Raw genomic sequence first — 23,504 nt, forward strand, 5'->3', positions numbered from 1 at the left:
TCTCAGTGTTATCAGCTGCTAAATTACTTCTCTCATCATTTTCAAACACTTTCTTCTTTTTTTAATACAATTTTCATTTTCTACTATCTCTGTATTAAGGAAGATGTATTGGGAATATTGTTATATATGCTTTGTGGAGTCTTCTTTTCTCACCTAATTTAGAGATAGCAAGTTAACATTTGCTTCTAATTTACTCTTGTAAGATGTGGACAATTACCAACTATGATCTTTTCTTGAAAGACTCAGGGATTAAATGGAATTAGAGACCTGGAAATTAAATACAAATCTTAAAGTTTAATTTTTTAATGTTATGAATGCTAATATGCCAAATAGTCTACACCAACTAAAATTATGAATATAATGTCATCTTTGTTATTCTTTCTTATATTATTTGAATTTTTATAAAATATATATTGGCTCAGGAAGACTATTTTATTTTTCTGAAAGTTCCATATTTTACTAATTAAATGTGCTCATTTTTCTACACCTGAAATTAGCAGCTTTAACAATCATTGTTAATTATTACAACACTACTCTGGCAGTATTAAATGTAAATATACTTAAAAGTGAATGATAGAATGTTAACATTTAAAGCATATAAGTACATTTTTGCTTTAAGTTACATTTAGAATATTTAACTATTTTTAAAAATTAATAAAAATTATTGTTAATTAACAATAAATTCAGAAGACTTGCCTGAATTATATTACTGGTATTATTATACTGATTAGATGTGATGGTCACCTATTTAATAATCACTGTGTCAGAGATCATGCGTAAGTTCTAGGGTGCCAGATAAGAGACTTATGTAGACATTGAGTGATCTAGTCTTTCAAAGGCTGAGATTGAACCTGAAGCCAAATAGTAGATTTGGGCTGAAAACGGAGACTAAATTTTGATACATTTTATGTTAACTGTTCATTCCTATTTTAAGTATAAAAGAGATCTTTATGATTATTTTTATTAGAATTTATTTCCTTAATAAAAATGAACATGTCCAATTCAAGTATCCATCCACTGTTTCTTTTTATAAATGTTATTTTATGGAAAATTGTTAGCATTGTAAAATTAGAATGAATGGTATCATTAATCTCCAATGTAACATTATCCAGCTTCAACTGTGATCAACGCATGGCCATTGTTTCTTCTTTACTCCCACCCACAATTTCTCCTGTGACAGATGATTTTGAGGCAAATTTCAGACATCATAATGTTCAACCATAAATATTTTAGCATGTCCCCAAATCCTCCAACAGCATTACCATTAAAAATGACAAAAATTTCTTAGTATCAAATTTCCACTCAATGTTAAATTTCCCTGATTTTTCTCCAAGTTTTTCTTAAACTTTATTTAAATCACTATCTAAATAACGTCCTTATATTGAAATTTATTTTTCTCCTCCTTCCCCTTGTGTCCTTGTAATTTATTTCTTGAATAAATTTTTTAAAAATATTTTTTTATTGATCTCAGAGAGGAAGGGAGAGGGAAAGAGAGATAGAAACATCAATGATGAGAGAGAATCATTGATCAGCTGCCTCCTGCACACCCTACAGTGGTGCTCGAGCCTGCATCCTGGGCATGTGCCCTTGACCGTAATCAAACCCAGGACCCTCAGTCCACATGCCAATGCTCTACCCCGGGGGTCCTCAAACTACGGCCCACAGGCCACATGCAAATACAAATATTGTATTTGTTCCTGTTTTGTTTTTTTACTTCAAAATAAGATATGTGCAGTGTGCATAGGAATTTGTTCATAGTGTTTTTTTAACTATAGTCCGGCCCTCCAACGGTCTGAGAGACAGTGAACTGGCCCCCTGTTTAAAAAGTTTGAGGACCCCTGCTCTATCCACTGAGCCAAGCCAGCTCAGGCTCTTGAGTAAATTTTATTGTTTTTTTTTTTTTATAGTTTCTTACAGTCTGTATTGTGCTGGTTACATCCTGGTGGTGTCATTTAACATGTTTTTCTGTCTCTTGCATTTCCAGTAAATTGATAGTTATATGTAGAGATTTGATCAGATTCAGGTTCCGTTTACTTTAGCAAGAATACTTACTGATGGAATTTTTGTGCTCCAGTCTTTCTCTTACAAATAGTGCTTCAGTGAATGAACAGCTCTGTTCATTTATCTTTTTATGCTTTTACTAAGATACTTTTCAGGTAGATTTCTATAAGTTAAGGTAAATCCATATGAAATCTTCCTATACAGCTTCAAATTCCCTTGGGGGGCGGGTTTGCATCATTTTGTATTTCCATTAGCAACTAAAGAAAGAGCATGTTTTCCCATGACCTCAAAGAGTGTTTTGTTAAACATTTGCAGTTTTACCAACCTGATAGATGTGAAATTGTAAGTTAGTGTATATAGTTGTTTTTTCTTTTGATTTATTTAACAATTCTTTATTAAGGTATAACTCACATATAATAAAGTGTACAAATCTTAAATGTACATCTCAATGAATTTTGACAAATATCTACACACATGTAACCAACACTTAAATAGTCCACCAGTTATTCTTATTTATATTTAAAGATGGACCATCTGGCCTAAAGTGCTTTTATGGCATTTCAAGGTGCCTGTTTAAGTTTTATTATCTTGGATCATCACAATGAAGTCCATAAGGAACCCTAGTTTCTGATTCTTTTATGAATTTATTATTTTTGTTCTCTTAAATTCATCATCATTCTGCATAAATCATCATCCATCTTAAATATTGATTTCATATGGCTCATTGCCCAGCAACATGAATTGGAATAACCTGAAAATCTCTATATTGATAAAGATACAACCTTAAAACTTTTTGCTTTTTTAAGACTTTATTTTTCTGAATTTTTGGCTTGGGGATAGAAGTGAAGTCAATGAGTGAATTTACAAAAAAATTAGAATGTTCTGCAAGATATAGGAAGTGTCTAGTGAAAAATAGTAACTTTATTTTGATGTTTATAGTCTACTTAATTTGTCTTTCCCTGGGCCCAAAGGCAACAGTATTGATTTTTTTAAGCTATAAAAATGTGTCTACATCTTTCACCAATGTATTTTAACTTTTTGTACAACATGGACCAAATATGTCAAAGAAATCTAATTTTAAAAGTTGTGTCTGCTGCAACAAACTTTAGAGACAATAGATGACAAATAGTTGGAATGAATTTAGGAGCATGTCAGTTTTTAGAAGTACATGGTGTCACTATGTACTTTTTTTGTGTGTAAATAAAATAGAGATTCTGAATGTATTCTGGTGGCATCCTGTTATTTGAATGTACTTCTAAATTTCATGATTGTAGCACTCTTAAGACCTTCTGAAGAAAAGATGTGACTTTGACTTTGTGGTTTTTTTTAAAAGTAATGTTTGGGTTATTTTGTTTTGTTACAGGCCTAATTTTGAATCAGTAACCAGAATAGCAGAAAGATAAACTCAAGGTTAAAGTAATCAGTGAATGACAGCTAGAAATAGCCTGCATTATAAAGTCTTTTTAGGTCTTGTCTTCTGAAGTTTTTATATTTTAAGTATTGGTCCGTTAAAGCTTTCAGGCTATTAGTAGCAGAGAAAATGTAAAATATGCATATTTCCATCAAGTTTCTGATATGAGTAGCACTTTTGTAGATGTTTAAAAGTGTTAATGCGAAATACACAAGTTGGGAATACACATGAGTATCGGTCAGAGTCTAACCTGGAAACAGACACCACTTGAGGAGGTTTTTACTGAGCAGAGGGGGTCTTTAATTCAGGAAGTGGTTACCCAGGTGATAGAGCTGAGAAGCCAAACAGGACTCTGAAGCAATATGGGATTAAAACAGCAGGAAATCATGAGTCAAAGGGTCATGTGAACCAATATCACCCCAATAAATTCAATAACAAAAGCAAGGCTGTACCACATCTCATGAACGGAGCTTCCCTACTCAGAAATAGTTGGAACTGTAGTAAAGCTGTCAAGAAAAGTGGGAGCAAATGGAGAAGGTGGAGCTGCACCTAGAGACCCCTGTGAGAGAAGAGAGGTAGGAGCAGTCATCTTTTGGCTTCTCCTTTCCTCCTTCCCTTCGATCTCCCACTGCCAGAGTCTCCCTTTGGCTGAACCCAACGGGAAGCCAGCTGATAGGAGTGTTTGAGAAGCACAGGCTTCTCTGTGATGTGGAGCAGATCAGAGAAATGGCCATGAATGGATCTTAGGGCAAACAAACCCCGGCCTGACAGAACTTGTCTACAGAAACCCCAGTACTAATTCTATGATACCTTTTTAAAAGTCATAACATTTGGGGAAATTTTCAATTTTAAAAACATGGGTTTTAATGTATATAAATTTTTACTGTTTCAAGTATCTTCAAGTAAATATTTTAAAAAGCTTGTTTACAAAGTCATGGAAGATTAAAATTGCATGTTCAAGGTCATATAGCCAGGCCTGCTAACAATTTATCCAATGACTTTTTTCATCCTTTGCTGAAGGATCAGATAAAAACCAATTCAGACACCACGGTTCTGTGTGCTTCTCATGTTTATGAGCTTTAGGACCAAGTCTTTTAACTTCTCTGAACAGCAGTGTCTTCTTCTGTAAAATGGGCCTAATGATGTTTACAATGCCTGGCAGGGAAGGTATGTCAGAAGGCGAGAAAATACATGGAAAAATTTTCTGGGACTGAATGAATTAGGTGTTATTTATTGTATGTATGGAAAATAGAACCACTTCATCATTCTTTGCATAAATGCTTTAAAAACAGTTCTTAAACTGGTCAGTATTCCAAATCATTTTCTCTTTCACTTCCCTGCTTTTTGTTTAATATACTATTTATTTTAAGGTAAATTTTGTGTTAAAAGATGCACTAATAAGATTGAAAAAGAGTAAGTATTTTAGAAAATACAGATTAAACATTTCCATTGTGGAAAACACATTTTAAGAATTTTAAATGGCTCATTTTTATTTCTCTAAATCTAGATCAGAAAAGCAGTGCAGACTTCAAAGATATCTAAGGAACAACAACTAATAAAACAACACAGGCAGGTGTGGTGGCAGGAACACCAAAGGCTAAAGGAAGTCAGGTAAGACTGGGGGAAATCTCAGTAAGTACACAGAGAAATTACTAAGACTTGCACTGATTTAGTTAGATGTTCTATTACCTTCCATGTTAATTAAACCATCCTAACCAAAATTGAAAGTTACAGTTTGAATGTGAGCCAAATTAAAAAAATTTATTTCTTCAATTTAATTTGGAATTCAGTGACTATATTAAAATGACTTTTGCTTTCCTTCAGAAAAAAAGATAATCTTTATCTGCTAAAGTGGTAAGTAGGGCAACCATCCCATCATATTCATTTTTCATTGTAGGATACATGATAGGAGATTTATAAATGTTTTCAATAAATAAATGAACAAATAAACTAAGGGGCTATAGTTGCTCAGTGATTTCTGGATGGAACTACATCATGACTCATTTATTCAATTTGGATTTCTGACTTTTGTTATTATTTCCAGCATCCACTTCAAGATGAATTAAAACAAAATAATGTTTCTATACTTAATCTTTTTTTAAAAAATATATTTTATTAATTTTTTACAGAGAGGAAGGGAGAGAGATAGAGAGTTTGAAACATCGATGAGAGAGAAACATCGATCAGCTGCCTCCTGCGCACTCCCCACTGGGGATGTGGCCGCAACCCAGGTACATGCCCTTGACTGGAATGGAACCTGGGACCTTTCAGTCTGCAGGCCGACGCTCTAACCACTGAGCCAAACCGGTTTCGGCAGCTATACTTAATCTTAATTGTAGTCTTTGAAAAATAAATGTCTTCCCAAAGGTTAAGGCAAAAAGAGAAGGCAGATGGTTCCCTCCATTAGAGGCATATATACTAGTTTTAACGATAATGGTATTTGTAAAATATGCTTTTTAAAATGTAGGTTTTAGCCCTAGCTGGTTTGGCTTAGTGGATAGAGCGTCGGTCTGCAGACTGAGGGGTCCCAGGTTCGATTCCGGTCAATGATGCAAATCCATTTCCAATCATGAGCCTTTCACTTCACATGTAGAAATCTCGTGGCAAAATTAAAAAACTCCTATTAATATAAAAGAGTCAAAAGTAAAGTTAATGGTATTTGGCAATTTGACTTAGAATAAAACCACAAAATTTACCTATTTTGATATAAAATATACATTTCAAAATCTACATTTTTTTCCATTTATTTATTTTATTTTATTTTTAATATATTTTTTTTATTGATTTCAGAGAGGAAGGGATAGGGAGAGATAGATAGAAACATCAATGATGAGAGAATCATTGATCAGCTGCCTCCTGCACGCCCCTCACTGGTTTTACTACACTACTATGCACCCATCATTCATTTAATAGTTTCAAATGTGATCTTAAAGGTACTTCTGGCAAAAATTACACACTGGGAAAAAACATAGTACAGTGTCATCTACACTAGTACCCCTTTTTTATACATACAAACAAAACTCCTGGCCCATGTAAGTGAATAGGTTTAGAAGAAGATGGCACATATATAACATGGAATACTGTGCAGCCATTTAAATAAATGATAACCATGATAATTATTTTAAAATATCTTTAAAATATTCAAAAAACTTCAATATAAAATGGTAAATATGCCATAATTACAACCATTTAAAATACATATACATGTAGATAACAGAAACTTATAAGCAAAATTTAAAAAATTGTTGTATTAATGTGTTGTAATTGTTCCTATTTTTAATTTTATGCCATTTTTAATATTGCATTTTTATAATCATAATAAATCAAAAATTTTCTACTATTTCATTAAATCTGCCATAAACAAAGAATAAACTATAATATTTTTGAATGTCCATTTAGAGCAGGTTATGCTTTTACTCTAAAAGTGACTATATTTATTTTTTGTTTGTTTTTAATTCTCACCAGAGGATATTTTTTCCATTGATTTTTAGAGAGAGTGAAAGAGAGGGAGGAGGGGGAGAGAGAGAGTGAAAGAGAGGGAGGAGGGGGAGAGAGAGACATTGATGTGAGAGAGACACATCAACTGGTTGCCTCTCACTCCTAAAGGGGCTGGGGATTGAACTCACAACCAAGGTACGTGCCCTTGACTGGGCCGATGCTCTAACCACTGCTCAGGGCTAAAAATGGCTATATTTAAATAATATGTAAAAGGTCATTAAGATTTATTCCTTTTACTACTGTATAAAAACCAAATATACTTTTACCCTTATTTCCTTAGTTCAGGAATTCATTTTCTCTTAACTTTTAAAATAACTTTCTTGTTGGTTCAGATTCACCTTGTCCCCTCCTGTTCATTTTCCATTTCTTTTCTTTTTTTTTTTTTTAAATATATTTTATTGATTTTTTACAGAGAGGAGGGGAGAGGGATAGAGAGTTTAGAAACATCGATGAGAGAAACACCGATCAGCTGCCTCCTGCACACTCCCCACTGGGGATGTGCCCGCAACCAAGGTACATGCCCTTGACCGGAATCGAACCTGGGACCTTTGAGTCCGCAGGCCGACGATCTATCCGCTGAGCCAAACCGGTTAGGGCTCATTTTCCATTTCTATTGATCACCCCTCTTTCCAGTCTGTCCTGCATCTTGCTGCCTTGGGAATCTTTCTGAAACACAGATCTGCTGAGCAGGGGAGGTCAGCTTAATATCCCTCAATGGCTTCCCACCTAGAAGTGGTGCTAGGGCATGTCACGGGCTCACCTTGGCTTTCGCTGTTACTTCTCCCCAGAGCGTTCACTTATGCTTCTTTTCCTTGCAAAACATTTGGTCTTGTCTAAAACGTCCAGAGATATTTGGTCCACGCCTTGATATTTGGCCCTGTCCAAAACATGCATAGTTAATATAAATTCTGCAAGATTCCAACCTGGAACCATCTAGCTAGCCCCATTTGCCATTACCAGCTAGGCTACTGAGGCAAGAAGGGTTATTACTAGCAATACAGCACAACCCTATTGGACCAATAAAACATGATAGTACTTTTTAATGTATTATTCCTATAAGCCAAGAGTAGAAATAAGCATGATGGGTTATCTGAATCCAGCATTTCCTAAGCATGGGCATTTTTGACAGAACCAAGGACCATTTGGCACGGACCAAATCTGCTCATGGATGTTTTAGACAGGACCAAATTTCAAGGACCTTTAGCCATAGATCAAAGTCCCCATGGATGTTTTGGGCAGGATGAACTATTCAAGACCTTCTGGTATGGACCAAATGTCTCAGTGGACATTTTGGAAAGACCAAATGTTCACTGGTAGTGTCAGGCAAGTACCAAATCCATGTTAGGAATTTAGTATGTGATCAGAATAAATGAACCGGTGGATAAAACCACATTAGAGAGAATCGAAGATGGCGGCATAGGTAAACACCGGAGACTGCCGCCGTGGACAACCACTTCAAAAATACAACTAAAAGTCGGAGCGGACATCAACCAGAACCACGGGAAGGCTGGCTGAGGAGAGTCTCTTCAACTAGAAGCAAAAACAACAGCATTCCGACGCTCAGCGGAGGCGCAGTGTGGAAAATTTAAAGGTACGGCGGTGCGGTGGTGAGGGTGCGCGCGCAAAACGGGCTGGCGGCTGAGGGCGCGATTGTCGTTTTCAATCAGGAGTGAATCTCAGACTCTGGGCTACAGATCCGGGCGAGTCTCTAGGGACCCAGACTCAAACGGGAGAAGCGGGACTGTCTGGCTACGGCCCCTCCGAGGTTTGCAGCGATTGCTGGGACGGAGAGGCAGAGCCCCTGGGGACGGACTGAGAGCGGCCATAGCTGCTCCCTCCCCCCGCCCTGTTGAGCCCGCCCCGCCCAAACCCTGCGCACAACCATTTGCCGACCGCCTCAGGCAAGGGCTGGACTAGCACCTCCCCTGAGGACTGAAGTTTTCCCACAGCTGATTTCCACCGCCAGTCGGCCGGGTGGTCAAATCCCTCTAGTGTTAACTACAACAATTAAGGCTTCGCTAGAACAAGACTGCGCACAGAGACCACAAGGGGGTGCACCAAGAAAGCATAAAAGATGCGGAGACAAAAAAACATGACAGAAATGGAGGATATGGAGCTAAGAATCGCAATTTTGAGGGCTTGCCATAAATTCGTGCAGAGCCTCACGAAAACTAATGAGACCCTCGATGCTACGATAAAAAAATTAGAAAGTAAGCATACACGGACTGAAATAAAGAATATTATACCCAATAGCAGACCAGAGGAGCTCAAGAATCAAACCAAAGATTCGACAAAAAACACCCAATTGGAAAAGCAAAATGAAAAAAGAATCCGAAAGTGTGAAGATAGTGTAAGGAGCCTCTGGGACAGCTTTAAGCGGACTAATATCAGAGTCATTGGAGTCCCAGAAGATGAGAGACAGCAAGATATTGAAAACCTGTTTCAAGAAATAATGGCAGAAAACTTCCCCCACCTGGAGAAAGAAATGGACTTACAGGTCCAAGAAGCGCAGAGAACCCCAAACAAAAGGAATCCAAAGAGGACCACACCAAGACACATCATCATTAAAATGCCAAGAGCAAAAGACAAAGAGAAAATCTTAAAAGCAGCAAGAGAAAGAGGCTCAATTACCTACAAGGGAATACCCATACGACTGTCAGCTGATTTCTCAACAGAAACTTTGCAGGCCAGAAGGGAATGGCAAGAAATATTCAAAGTGCTGAATACCAAGAACCTACAACCAAGATTACTTTATCCAGCAAAGCTATCATTCAGAATTGAAGGTCAGATAAAGAGCTTCACAGGTAAGGAAAAACTAAAGGAGTTCATCACCACCAAACCAGTATTATATGAAATGCTGAAAGGTATCCTTTAAGAAGGGGAAGAAGAAGAAAAAGGTAAAGATACAAATTATGAACAACAAATATGCATCTATGAACAAATGAATCTAAGAATCAAGTGAATAAATAACCTGATGTACAGAATGAACTGGTGACTATAATGAATCAGGGACATAGAAAGGGAATGGACTGACTATTCTTGGGGGGGAAAGGGGAATGGGAGATTCGGGAAGAGACTGGACAAAAATCATGCACCCATGGATGAACTCAGTGGGTGGGGAGTGAGGGTGGAGGGTGGGGTGGGAGCTGGAAGGAGGGGAGTTATGGGGGGAAAAAAGAGGAACAAATGTAATAATCTGAACAATAAAGATTAAAAAAAAACAAACAAAAAAAAACCACATTAGATTAAATTTCTTCTCCCCCCCCCCCCAGGCTTTATTTTTTATTTTTGCATTTTTTTCCTTTATTGAATAAGATATTACAAATGTGTCCTTATTAGATTAAATTTCTACTACTGTTTTTTAAACCCAGATAATATCTATTTCAGGTGTAAAGTGGAATCTGAAATAAAATCTTTTTTCAAAGAAGAGAACATTGGAAGTGAATGTCTTTCTGACCTTAAGAATTTTGGTGAGATTTTTTTTTTAATCCTATATTTAAAGGGGTGTTTTGAAGATGAAAGTGGACCACTCACTTCATGTTCTTTTATTAACTGCTGTTTGTTTTTTTCTAAAATAATCCAAAAATAAATCTGCACTCTAAGAACCTGTTCTTAAAAAGTTAAAATAATGTGTTATCTTGATTTAATTTTGTTTCACTATAGAACAAGAGTTATCTGAACAATGGTGCCTGTATCTTAAAAATGTGATAAATCCTATTCAGCAATTGATAGCAGACCTAAAATACAGACAGCATTCACACTCACACAGTGAGTTGAACTCAGTGGATGTACTGGAAGAGGTCAGTATATTACCTCTACTTTTAATAACGTAATATTTCATTTTTTGTCCCAACTAGAACCGTTTGAGATAAGGAACCAACATGGGTGTATTTTAATAGAAGATACAGCAAATTCTGTCTATTCAGTATCTTAAACATCCTCAAATCTGTCCAAGCTTGTTCATTTGGAGCCTGGAGTGTTACAATGGCCTCATACCTAGTCTCCCTGCTTTCATTCTTGCTTCTCCTCCCATTGCATTCTGGGACCTACCTTCAGTGCATGGGGATCAAGTCATCCCCCTGGCAAATCCCCTCAGGGCTCCTCCTGGCTCACATCATGCCCCTCCCTCTTCTTCAGTCTCATCTCCTGCCTGAAACCCGTTTCCACCACCCTGTCACTGGTCTGGCCTTCTTTCTATTCCTTCTCACACATATCAGGCTCCTTCCTGTCTCAGGGCCTGTGCACGGGCTATTTCCTCTGTTTCACTGAGGGTGCTTTTTGTCCTTAGGTGTTTGCCTAAATGTCCTCTCTTCTGAGTGACCTGTTCTGATAGTCCACTTGAGGGAAGCCGTAGTCACTCCCTATTACCTCACCCTGTTTTTATATCGCTTACCTCCTCCTGATACTTTCGTAGCTATTTTTTATTAGTTTATTGACAATCTCCCCTGACTAGAGCATAAACTCCGTGATCATAGTTGCACCAGACATAGGCTTTTAGATGATTTTTCTCACTCTATTTCTCAGTTGTCTGAAGTGTTATATTGCTTTCATAAATAATAATTTATAAAAATATATTAAAAATCCCATGCCCAGTTGAGGGTTAGAGGCAAGGATGCAAGGGAAGGAAAGGCTGATTGGAACAGACAATCTGGTAAGCTCTCTGCCTTACCACAAACAAAATCAAAATGTGGGTTCAGAGGCTAGGACCTCCCTGTACTTCCCAGCCCAGTTTTGAGTTATGTGTCTGGAGACCCCTCTGATAAGCTCGCCCAGCTATGGCATCACTTGAACCCTCTCCCTCAGATCCTCAAAGGCATATTCTTTTATCTAATTTATCATCACTTACTGGCTTTTGAGATTAATTCCTGTGAATTTAAATATACATATTGAATGAATCACAAGAATTTGCATACTACTTGTTCTAAATGTTCCAATAGGTTGACTCTGTGAAGAAACAATTAAAAGCTGTCTTTGAAAGACTTAGCCTGGAGCAACAGAATTTAGAAAATAATCTTTCAGATTGGAGTATTAAAGTAAGTGTGAAGCAGACAGTAATTTGTTTATCAATTTGTCATTGGTGTTAAATAAAACAATCATGTAATTTATTTTTCAGATACTAGATCATTATTCAGAAGAAAGGAGGAACCTGCTTAGTGAACTGCCAATGGAATTAGAAGTTTTGGAATGCCCATACCCTGATTTGAAATCTTCGATTTTTAATGAGTTCTGTAACTTTACAGAGAAATATCAAAAGAAACTTCAAGATTTTGATCTGCAATTAGAAGATATAAGTAGGTAATAACATAAAACTACTTGAATTATGTAGATTTTTGCTACTACATTTTTATTTTTGTGGGAGATTACTATACTTCTGATTTACCATTTTCATAGGTACTACTATGTGATTGGAATATAGTCAATCGATATATGTTTAGATTGAATATTGTTGAATGGAAAGGGTGTTTTTTTTCCCCCTCTCCAAAATGATTTCTCTGAAATAGTGGTTTTAAAGGTTTTTATAAGGTTGAAACATGATGAAAATAGTCTTCTCACTGAGCTCTCTACTACACAGGTAAGAAATAGTTTTTTTCAAACATGAAATTTTTGTAACTATGGATTTTCATTTCAAGACGTGAAGCACTTCTTCAGTGGAGATTTACAGATCAGTAGTAGCAGTTTGCAAGGAAAAAATGTAGTTATGGAATTATGATCATATGGATTATTTGTAATCCACTGTGATTTTGTCTTATGGTGAATATAAGTATATTTTGTAAATTTTAAAAAACATGCTAATTTTTTTTTTTTTTAGAAAGTGTACTTTTGGCTGTAATCCTCTCCTGAATGACAAATATACTGTTAAGTGATTTAAAATTCAGTTGTGGCAGGGTCAACTTCTCTAGTGTAAATTCTATATTAAAATTCATTTCATGAGCAAACTCAGAAATGCCATGTGGCTCAGATCAATAGTTTACCTCATGTAATGTTTGGCATATGAAGTTTCTGGGGAATGTTTTGTATGGAAATATGCTTTTTATTCTATTACATTGACCTAAAAAAATTTCCCCAAAGAATGTGTATTTAAAAAGAAAGAAAAACTATTGCAGAGATACGTTTATAGTGTCCTTTTACTAAGGGCTTACTAAGGGCTGATACTTTGAAACAGAAGGAAATAAATATGACAATTATTTGTATTTCGTACCTTTCTTAATGAATTGTTTGTAAATGAAATGCCTCTATATGAAATTACTAGTGTTAAGAAATGAATAACAATAAGGAAAACCTTAAATCCTATCAAGTAGAGTCATTTGTTTTAGTAGCTTCTTGATCCACAGTCTCCAGTTACTACTTCTTGTCTCTGCACACTCGGCGCGGCAGTCCTAGGTGACATCTGAGTCTTTCCTGACCTAATCTTCTTTCTTATATCTCTGTGGTGATGGTCTCATCTTCTTGCCTAACAAACATGCTTTACTCTCCTACGAGCTTCATCTCTCCCACCTCTCTGCCTTCTACTTTTCCTTTCCATATTGCAATAAAGCTGAGAAAAAAATGAAGAATATATCATTTATATGTGTTGATTAATTGATGAATTAATTGAAAATCAGTCACAGTGATGTATTAACTCAACCATGCACTTAATTTAAGTCTCTAATTGTAAAATAAACATCCTTTCTCCCTTCCCTATCCCATCCTTATTAAAGAGATTTTAGAACTCAACAAGAAAAAAGGAGTGTGTGTGTGTGTGTGTGTGTGTGTGTGTTTTGTGACAGATGCATTACTGTCAGGCTCATTCGGGCTGTGAGGAAGGTAAATCTGACTCTGTCCTTTTTAAAAAAATTTTAAATTGATTTCAGAGAGGAAGGGAGAGGGAGAGATAGAAACATCAATGATGAGAGAGAATCATTGATTGGCTGCCTCCTGTAGGCCCCTTGCTGGGGATCAAGCCTGCAACCTGGGCATGTGCCCTGACCGAGAATCAAAGCGTGACTTCCTGGTTCATAGGTTGACGCTCAACCACCGGCCAGGCTGACTCTGTCCTTTTATTATTTTTATTTTTTTCTTAATATATTTTATTGGTTTTTTACAGAGAGGAAGGGATAGAATTAGAAACAACGATGAGAAAGAAACATCGACCAGCTGCCTCCTGCACACCTCCTACTGGGGATGTGCCCGAAACCAAGGTACATGCCCTTGACCAGAATCGAACCTGGGACCTTTCAGTCCGAAGGCCGATGCTCTATCCACTGAGCCAAACCGGTTTGGCGACTCTGTCCTTTTAAAGCAAGTTGATTGCCCCATGACCTTTCCTTACACATGGCATTTTGTCCTCTTAGCACAGGTAACTGAGATGGTGGTGTCTCTCGGATAGCAGCTCCTAAACATGGAGGAGTTCGCCTTCGCAGCCTGTAATGCCTGCCTCCCGATAAGATCTACCCCTCACAGCTCACTTTCCTACCTTCCTTTTAATCTGACCTTTTGCTTCATACAACCCTGAGCACTCAGAAAAAGATGAGATTCACAGCTCCATTGATGTTACTGGAGATTAAGTAGAAAATAAGATGAATGTACATTACATGCTAAGGGAAGAAACAAGGATTACAAGACAGAAAAGGGGTAGGGAGGATGTTCTAAAAAGGGATATTAAATGGCTAGACTCTGGTCCCTTGAAGACAAAGTAATTTATTAACAACATTTGTATGCTTAGCATCTAGCATATCTGGGCACATCATCACTGCAAAATAAATGATTGTTCAACTGAGTTGAATTAAATATGCAAACAATGAAGGTGAGCATGGCAAGGCATGTGATGGGGCCAGTAGGAATCTAGTTTGGAGGAATACAGGTTCATGAATCCTTATTTAACAGTGTGCTTCCCACATATAATTATACAGAACAAAGTTTATAAAATTAATGATGTTTTACATCATGAATATTTATTGGGTAATCCTTAACATACCAGTGATCTCTGCTAAGCTCCTTACTAAGGTGTTCAATAGACAGACTAGATAGGATATGGCTTTGCCTTTAAGAGGGCTTGGAATATTTAGAGGAAGCAATATATTGACATGTATCCTAATCAAATACATATTACATGCTCACAGCAACTAAGAGACTATTTTATAATATGCTGGCTGTGAATGATGAAATAAAACTGAATGATGTTTCAGGCATAGCTTCATTGAGGAGAAAGAGAGTAAATGGGCTATTTTCAATAAGTACAGAGGTCATGGGCATCAACAATCTGACTGGTGGGCAGTAAGGTGAGCAAAATAATATTCTAACCAGCACAGTGAGTTATATGTTCAACTGTTATATTAGTTTGCCCAGTATCTGTCATAATTTTGATATGGCCATTTTCCCTTTGGATTCTAGTTATTTGGCTTTGTAAGGATACACGTACATTGTGCCCATGTAGGTACACACCTACATAAGTGAGTTTGTGCATATTTTAAATAGATGTGTGTTGCTATGATATAAGAACGTTGACATTTCTGGGGGACATTTTTAAGTTATAAGTTTTCATTGGGCTAATGGCAGTGGACCTCAAGGTTAATCCCAACATTTATTTTAATTCCCCCTATTTTGTAGCGGCTCACTGGTTTGGTTTGGAATGACTCCATTGCAGACCCCAAGGTAGTCCCTGGTGGGATTGTGCACCAGTCAGTCACCACATTTCCCCCGCCTCAGTTGCTAGCTCATGGTGGTCCTCAAGTCAAGGACAAAGCTCAGAACTTTTGTTAGGTACTTGTGAGGAGTAGTGCCTTTTTTTCTTAGTGGATGGACCAAGAAAGCACATAGTTGAGGTTGCTGCTGGCAGCTGTTGTGTGGATGAAGGGAAACAACACACAAGAAACCCAGATCATCCTGGGGAAACTGAGCTGGCGCCCTGTTTGAACTGTGTGGGAAACCACCCTCACTGCTGGATTTTCAAGGGTCATTAGTCCACATTAATCTCTAAAGCCAGTGTGAGTAGGAATGCAAGCAACTAAAATTTTATATGCTAGTTGATGTCAATATATCCATAACTCATGAAATAATCTATTAGTTTAGTGCAATTACAATTGAAGAATTATTAAAATGTATTCTAAAATGTATCAGGAAAATTAAGGTTGTAAAATCAGCCAAAGTTTCAAAATTAAGAATAACTGAGATTGGTTGTGAAACTTGCGCAGCCAAATACAAATATATAATATCAAAATAGGTTAGAAATTTTTATATATCTATGGAATATGTAGCAGATAAGTAGAACAAAATAGAAAGACAGAACATATCTATAATAATTTAATTTATTATAAAGGAAAAATTTCAAAACTATAAGAAAGATTGGATTATTTATAGGAGCATTAAATAACAGGAAATTGGAGAAATGAGGTTAGATCTCTTTCTTATCCCATATGACTAAAATACTCTAGGTTTATTAAAATATGAATAAGAAAAATAATAAAATAATGAGATAAAAAACAAAACAAATATTAAATAATCTTGGAATGAGGAAGGCCTTTTAAAGTATGCTACCTGCAGTGAAAATCATAAAGAAAAGGTTTAAATAAGTGCAATGACATAAGCATCAAAAAGAAAAAAATCCAGCAGGATGGTTTCTCGGGCAAGTTTTATATCTTTAAATAATCAATAGGGACTTCCAGTTTCTGGTCCAGCAGGTAAGGAGCTTAGAGTTTGTCACTCTGCTCTAAAAACCTGAACAAGCTAAAAAATCACCAACTCTTCTTAGATACATCAGGGTAGCAAAGTCACAGGGCAAACTGCTGCCCTTCAAATTAGAGAGACAGGCAATATGAGAATCACATTTTACCTGAGAATAAACCCAGGAGCAGAAACCTCCATGTGGGGACGATCTGGTGTTCAGGTTTGGGCATGCTGAATTTGAGATGCTGTCAGATTTCCAAGTACAGATTTTGTGAAGACAGTCAGTTATATGAGTTACAGGTATGTTGTTTATAAAAATGAAGAAATATTCTACACATATCCATTGATTTTCTTCTTGATGAATCAGGTCCAATATTATCCATTTTTTTCAATAAATGTTTATTAACCTTCATTGTGTTAAATATTCTTTTACAACCTATTTTTTATTACTTGCATGGTGTTACAATGTATGGTTGTACCACAAAAATTCAACCCTCTACCTGGTTTTGCAAAGTTATTTATTACATATTTTGATATTTGTTTAAAAACCTTGACACAAATAACTTTTTCACTATATTTTGAGTAGTACCATGATTATTCTTTTAAGATGAATTCTTAGAAATGGAACTGATAAATCAAAGGGTGTGAAAAAGTCTAAGGCTTTTGAGAATGTTAAAAGTCATAAAGTAATTAAGTATTTTCAATTATGTATTTATTGAAATACAATGTATTAAATGTACGTGAAACCTACAAAAGTAGGTTTAACCTAATAAAGGGTAAAGGGGGCCAAATACATGGTAAAGGAAGGAGATTTGACTGTTGATGGAGGGCACACAATGCAAGATATAGATCATATGTTATAGAAATGTACATTTGAACCTATATGATCTTATTAACCAAGGTCACCCCAGCAAATCTAATAATATTTTTTTAAAAGTAGGTTTAACCATATTGCTTTCTAGGAAAGTAGAAACAATTTATACTTTCACCAACAGTCTATCATTTGATCCATCTTGTAGGCATGTTGATTAGGGCAGTGGGTATTGCCCATCACCCATAAACGGCACTAGTGTCTTGTTAATATTCTCTTTCTCTTTTTCGATATTTATCTACCTAGCACAGCGGTGTAGCATCACTGTTCTTATGTGAAATTTTGGCAGCAGAATTGGCAAAAAGATGAAAAAAATAAAAGATAAGATAGATAAAAGCCAGTATCAGAAGCCAGTACTCAAGAGACAGTGATTGGCCTTACATAATTTTATTTTAAAAATATTTGATTAAACAAATAGTTACATGTTTGATTGTTGCTTGATGAATATAAGATAGAAGAAGAGGGAAAAGAGCATAATAAATAACTGACATTGCTTACTTGATGAACTCAGAACAAGTTAGAACATTGGAGCCTTAATTACCAGGTGGCGTTTTTCTCTGAGAATGTAGTCACAGACTTTTGGAAAGTTTCAGTTCCTGGGCATGTCCAGTCCCAGGTTCTACATTTCTGGTCTGGGCTGGTTGTGTGTCAAGGGCGGTTAACAAGGGGAAAAGTGCTGAGAAACAGAAGCATTATTATTTGAACACTAATGTGTTCACTTAATCACAGTGGCTAAATGACCCACTCAAGCAATATTCGGGGTCACTGCAACTCCCATTTTCTCATGGTGCATTCCAACAGGGATTGTCCAACCTGACCTTGGAATTTATATTTGTTGGGGAAGGGGGAGGAAATAATTGTAGGTTAAGATCTTATTTTTGTCATGTATATTTAGTAGCTTTCTCTTAAAATAAACACATCATTGAAAACAATTCTTTTATGACTTTTGAATAAAAGCCACATTTTGTGGTTGTTTAACCTACTTTGGTTTATTGTGGGAATTCTCTTGGCTATGGTGGAATGCATTTTATCAAGGGAAAACAATGGGTCCATTTTCTAGGGTATACTCAAAATTGGTCTTAAAGTTTGCCTTTGCTTAATTAATAACTCAGCCTGTATATTATCTGTATGTTATGTTTGTTTAAATGTATTTGTGAAAAGTGTATCTAAGAATAGTGGCTATAAATGTCTAGGTCAACAGACTTTTTTTAAAGTGTATTTTATTGATTTTTTACAGAGAGGAAGGGAGAGGAATAGAGAGTTAGAAACATCGATGAGAGGAAACATCGATCAGCTGCCTCCTGCATACCCCCTACTGGGGATGTGCCTGTAACCAAGGTACATGCCCTTGACCGGAATCGAACCTGGGACCCTTCAGTCCGTCAGTCCGCAGGCCGATGCTCTATCCACTGAGCAAACCGGTTAGGGCAACAGTCTATTTTGTGAGTATCACTGCAGCCCACAACTGCCTTTTTGATATAATCATTTCAGCCAGGAACTACACAGTATAATGATGCATGAAGCTACACTGCTAATACTTTGCGAGACTAGAAAATCTGGGTTTTACAAAATCAAGGAGTGAGAATCTTTGATGAGAAGTTTCTGTTCTTCCCTGGGTGTGAAATCAAATTAATCTTGAGTAAATCATGTTGGAGAAAATGGAAACATAGCAGCTTGACAGATTTGTGTCCAAGACAATTGACATGCTATTTTTTAACCTGGATAATACAAATAGAACTTGTTATTAAAATAATAAAATATGTGTAGCTCTAAGCAAAGAGAAGATTAAAATGTCTATGGACACGATAGCCGAATTGTGACGTAGAGGAATTATAACACCTATTTATACTTCAAATCAATTGTTCATAACAAGTTTTTCCTACTCCTTATATTTTGAAGATCAACTGTGGGTAAATATAATACTTTGAGGAAATCCTATTTTTAAAACTGAGACTATGGAGAACCAGTAATGTAAGAAATTATAATCACCATGCTCACAGGCTTATGTTTATTTGCCATATTAGTGCCTATAAAGGAACATAAAATTGAACATTGTTAATGTCTAAACAAATAACAAACTCAGAAAGAGTTCCATCACTCTTCTAATTCATCCTTTTAATTTCTTAATGATTACTGGTAGGTTTGAGGTGATATTGTAGAGTCTCTAGTGGTAATTAAAACTTTAGAAGCCCTCATGATGGTTAATTAAGTGTTTCCTCATGATATTCCAAAGAAGTAGACCAGTTTTATCATTCTTGCTTTTGAACCTGGAAAACTGAATCATAATGTCTATATAAAGTAATTTTATTCAGTTCAACTTTATTGCAATTTAAAATGTTCTCATGCTCTAAAAATGAAAAATAAAATGGGGTAACATGGAGGCAGATTTTGGCTCAATAGAAAGATTTAAAAAGTAATGAGAGCAAATAATGTGTTTGTAGATTATCTTGTCTTTACTGATTCTGTTAATTTGAGTTTGAGTTGTTTTTTGTTTAGTTTATTTTTCCTAAAAATGACTATTGGTGTTGAACACCTGTCTGTTTCCAATGAGCTGAAGAGAGTTACTGTAGATGCTGGTCTCTGGCCACCTTGGGTTTGCATCTCTTTAATCTCTATATCTTTCATTATCTTTTCCTTCCAAAGTGAATATTAGGATGCTACATTCAAAAAATAATTTATCTTTCCTTCACTTAACTATCAAATAGGATATCTTTAGCTGTAAGTAAGAGAATCCACAACTCAAGTGAAAGCAACTTTAGCAATTAGGTGATTTCTTATCTTATCTCACACGAAGTGCAAAGGTAGAGAAGTCAAGTGCAGTGATGTCTGGTTTTCTGCATTCCCTTGCCCTGTCTTCCTGCAGGTTAGAGACTTCCTACCAGACAGCTGTTGCTCCATACCACAACACTCAGGAGCAGAAAGGGGCCTTTTCTTTCTTGTGATGTGTCTTAAGAGCTAGAAAACCTTTCCCCCAGAAGACTTTTCACACTTCATTGGCCAGCACTGGGTCTTTTGTCCATGCTTATCCCAAACACTGGCCAGAGGACTAGGAAGCTCGTGAATGAACATTTGTGAATGTCTTTAGATTAATCAAGATTCACTTGGAGGGCTGGAGAAATCTCACTTCCCCTGAAGTGGGCAGAGGAGGAGGGGAGGGCTATGGAAGAGGGCTATGGAAAAAGGTAGATCTTGAATAAAATCAGGATTCTGATGGACAAGAGCAGGAGTAAGGGCAATATCTTCTACAATTACCTTTTCCTTACACTTTTTATGATGAATATAATTATTTAATACCTGGCATATGGGGTAGTTGAGTCATTACTTTTTACTTTTTTTTACTTTTTTTTACTTTTTTAAAAATATATTTTATTGATTTTTTTTTTTTTACAGAGAGGAAGGGAAAGGGATAGAGAGTTAGAAACATTGATGAGAGAGAAACATCGATCAGTTGCCTCCTGCATACCTCCCACTGGGGATGTGCCCACAACCAAGGTACATGCCCTTGACTGGAATCGAACCCAGGACCCTTGAGTCCGCAGGCCGACCCTCTATCCACTGAGCCAAACCGGTCAGGGCTCCTTTTTACTTTTAACAGTCTGTTTTATCTTGATCATATTTTCTCAAAACTTCCACTAGTAACTAAATTGCCTCTTAAAAATAGTGGTGGATGAATGTAGAAAAAAAGGATGGGTTAGGAGTCTTGCCATCATCCCCAAAGTACACATTCCACCTCCAAAAAATACACATTCTAAGCAAAAATTGAGCTTTCTATGCAAAATATTTTTTAAAATTATAAGTAAAAACAACAGGCTTGCTATGAAAATAAAAACTGCAGCTTCCAAATAATTACTTAGCCTTCTCTTCTGAACAGATTCCCTAACCTGCCTATAAGAAATTCTGGAGCCATCACTTTTAGAACACTGCCATATTTTCACTTTCCTGTCACCCCTCAGAAGAATGTGGTCCAAGGTCTGGTGGGCCACTCTGCTGTTGTTGATTCTTCAATTCAGTGAATTTTGACCATGCTCCTGAGAGCTCACTTTATTCTAGCTGTCAACTCCCACCTGCATAGCCAGACTGGGCAGAGCCTAGGGACCCTGGAGGCAAGAACTGCTAAGTGGGCATGGATCCCATGGGAAGAAAATGTGCACACCAAAGAAAGCCCAAGGTGCAGGTTCCGTTGGTCAGAAATGAGTCTGAGGCCAGGGAGCTCCCTGTAAATCAGGCTGAAAAGAAAAGATAGATTTGTCCTTGGACAATAGACCTGTGTTCTGGTGGTGGGTGGGAAGACAGTTTCAGGAACCGGGCTAATTAGAATTGGTGTTTGGATGGGTCGAATCTGGAAAGACAATGTTAAAAAGTGAAGTTCTCTTTTCCAGAGGGTCAGACCCAATGCAGCGAGACAAGCAGATGGTGTGAGAGCTCTCTTTCATCCACATCCACCCACAGTGGCCACTGCAAGTATGCTTCTTAGTGGAGGAGCATTAGGTGTCCCCTGACAGTGTTACACTGGAAGAGATTCTCTTTAGGCCAGATTTACCGTGGCCATTTCCCACTCTCCAGGCAGTCCTCATTTGCCGAGCACTGCATCAGCAAGCTTCAGGAAGCACTAATTACCTTTTTGGCTGGAAAACTCCCTTCACTCTGAGAAAATGTAAAACAACTTTCAGCCAGTTTGTAAACACAATGTTTCGTTTCATAGACTTGTTTTTGTTGTTCAAGTACCTATCACCCTTATGAATTTTATTTGCCACTGTTGGCTGCCCCCCCACCCCCCACCCCCGCCCGCCTCCTCAACACACACACACAAAGTATTTTGATGACGACACCAGACAGACTCCAGGGAAATAGTTTAAATATGACTACTAAGAGAACTGGTAGCTAACTTAATTGTAAGTCAGTTTTGGATTTTCGGAATGATTCAAATAGGTAGAAATAGGGAGAAAACCAGCCTCGGTCTGGTTGAATTCTTACAGCCCAGTAGTCCTCCTTTTCTAAATTATCTGTTTTATCTCATATCCTGGGAAATCATTATAAAATGAGATCAGTGGACTTGAATGTTTGGGGGCAGGAGATGGTGGGTGGGATTGAGGGGTAAATATCTCATATGTCCTCAGGCTAAAATTCCCTGAAGTGTTGGAAGTGCCCAATAAACCTGGAAACTGTAGAATTTTAGGGTGCTATTTTAAAGATAACAATTACAAAACAACTTAAATTAGAAAATTTGGGTGGACAAAAAGAATAGAAATTGCAGAGACCTGCCAAAGATCTTTTGTCTAAAGATATTTTAGAACTTGCAAAAGCATAGGATAATTGTAAAGTCTTCTTTAAATTTTTTTTTAAATGACAGTCATTTTTCCCTAATTCAGAAAGGGGATAAGTGATCAGAATAGTCTTCAATCTGTGTAATTTAGCTCATTCTTTCATCATAATCACCAGCAAAGCAGTTGAATTAAACAAGAATTTCGGAAGATAAAAGCTAACCCTTGTTGTTTTATAAAGCTAACCTAGTCTGTTTAGATTTTTCTGAACAATGGAAAGCTAAAGGTTGGATTAGGAAAGATAAATGTCCAGATTTGAATTTAGAAATGCAGATATACTAAATTTGATTTTGCTTTAGAGGTTACTTAAGAAATGACTACTTTGTTATTGTGAAGAGGCTATTATGTTTGAATTTTACCATCCAGAAGACTCAGTCCTCACACAGTGGTGGGGGTTTTCTCCCTCACAAGCACCATCCTAATGGAGATGCATGACTGTGCCATTAGTATTGCTGACGGGAATATTTGCCTCAAGATGTAAGCCTGCGGCTGTGGAAACTGCTATGAATACTCTAAAAATAATAATGTTGTGAGTATTTATGTATGGTTTCTTTTCAGATGTTTTTTTATTCTACATATACTGGAAAATGACTTACAATCTGTGTAATTGTGGTAATTGGGAAGAGCTGTTGAGATGAGGTTTCTAAAATCAATAAGAAGAGCAAAATAAATGTGATCATTGTTCATGACATATTTGGTTTTAATGTTATATTATCATTTCATACATTGAAGGGGTTTTAATGTTGTCACTAAAATGGCA

The 23,504-nt window shown here is 36.6% G+C and overlaps 1 protein-coding gene across 4 annotated transcripts in view; it reads left to right on the forward strand.

Annotated features, from left to right (window-relative positions):
• CCDC148 (coiled-coil domain containing 148) overlaps nt 1–23,504 on the forward strand; it is a 220,351-nt gene that overhangs the window by 72,567 nt on the left and 124,280 nt on the right. For all 4 annotated transcript variants that reach the window (XM_070423447.1, XM_070423446.1, XM_070423445.1 and 1 more), the window contains exons 4-8: nt 4,920–5,023; nt 10,298–10,380; nt 10,574–10,710; nt 11,848–11,943; nt 12,024–12,205. In XM_070423447.1, the coding sequence (XP_070279548.1) occupies nt 4,920–5,023; nt 10,298–10,380; nt 10,574–10,710; nt 11,848–11,943; nt 12,024–12,205 (602 nt within the window). The remainder of the gene's footprint in view (nt 1–4,919; nt 5,024–10,297; nt 10,381–10,573; nt 10,711–11,847; nt 11,944–12,023; nt 12,206–23,504) is intronic.

Source organism: Myotis yumanensis, unplaced genomic scaffold (genome assembly GCF_028538775.1).
Source record: "Myotis yumanensis isolate MYYU_CA2020_CCGP unplaced genomic scaffold, mMyoYum1.0.hap1 SCAF_8, whole genome shotgun sequence".
Taxonomy (NCBI): domain Eukaryota; kingdom Metazoa; phylum Chordata; class Mammalia; order Chiroptera; family Vespertilionidae; genus Myotis; species Myotis yumanensis.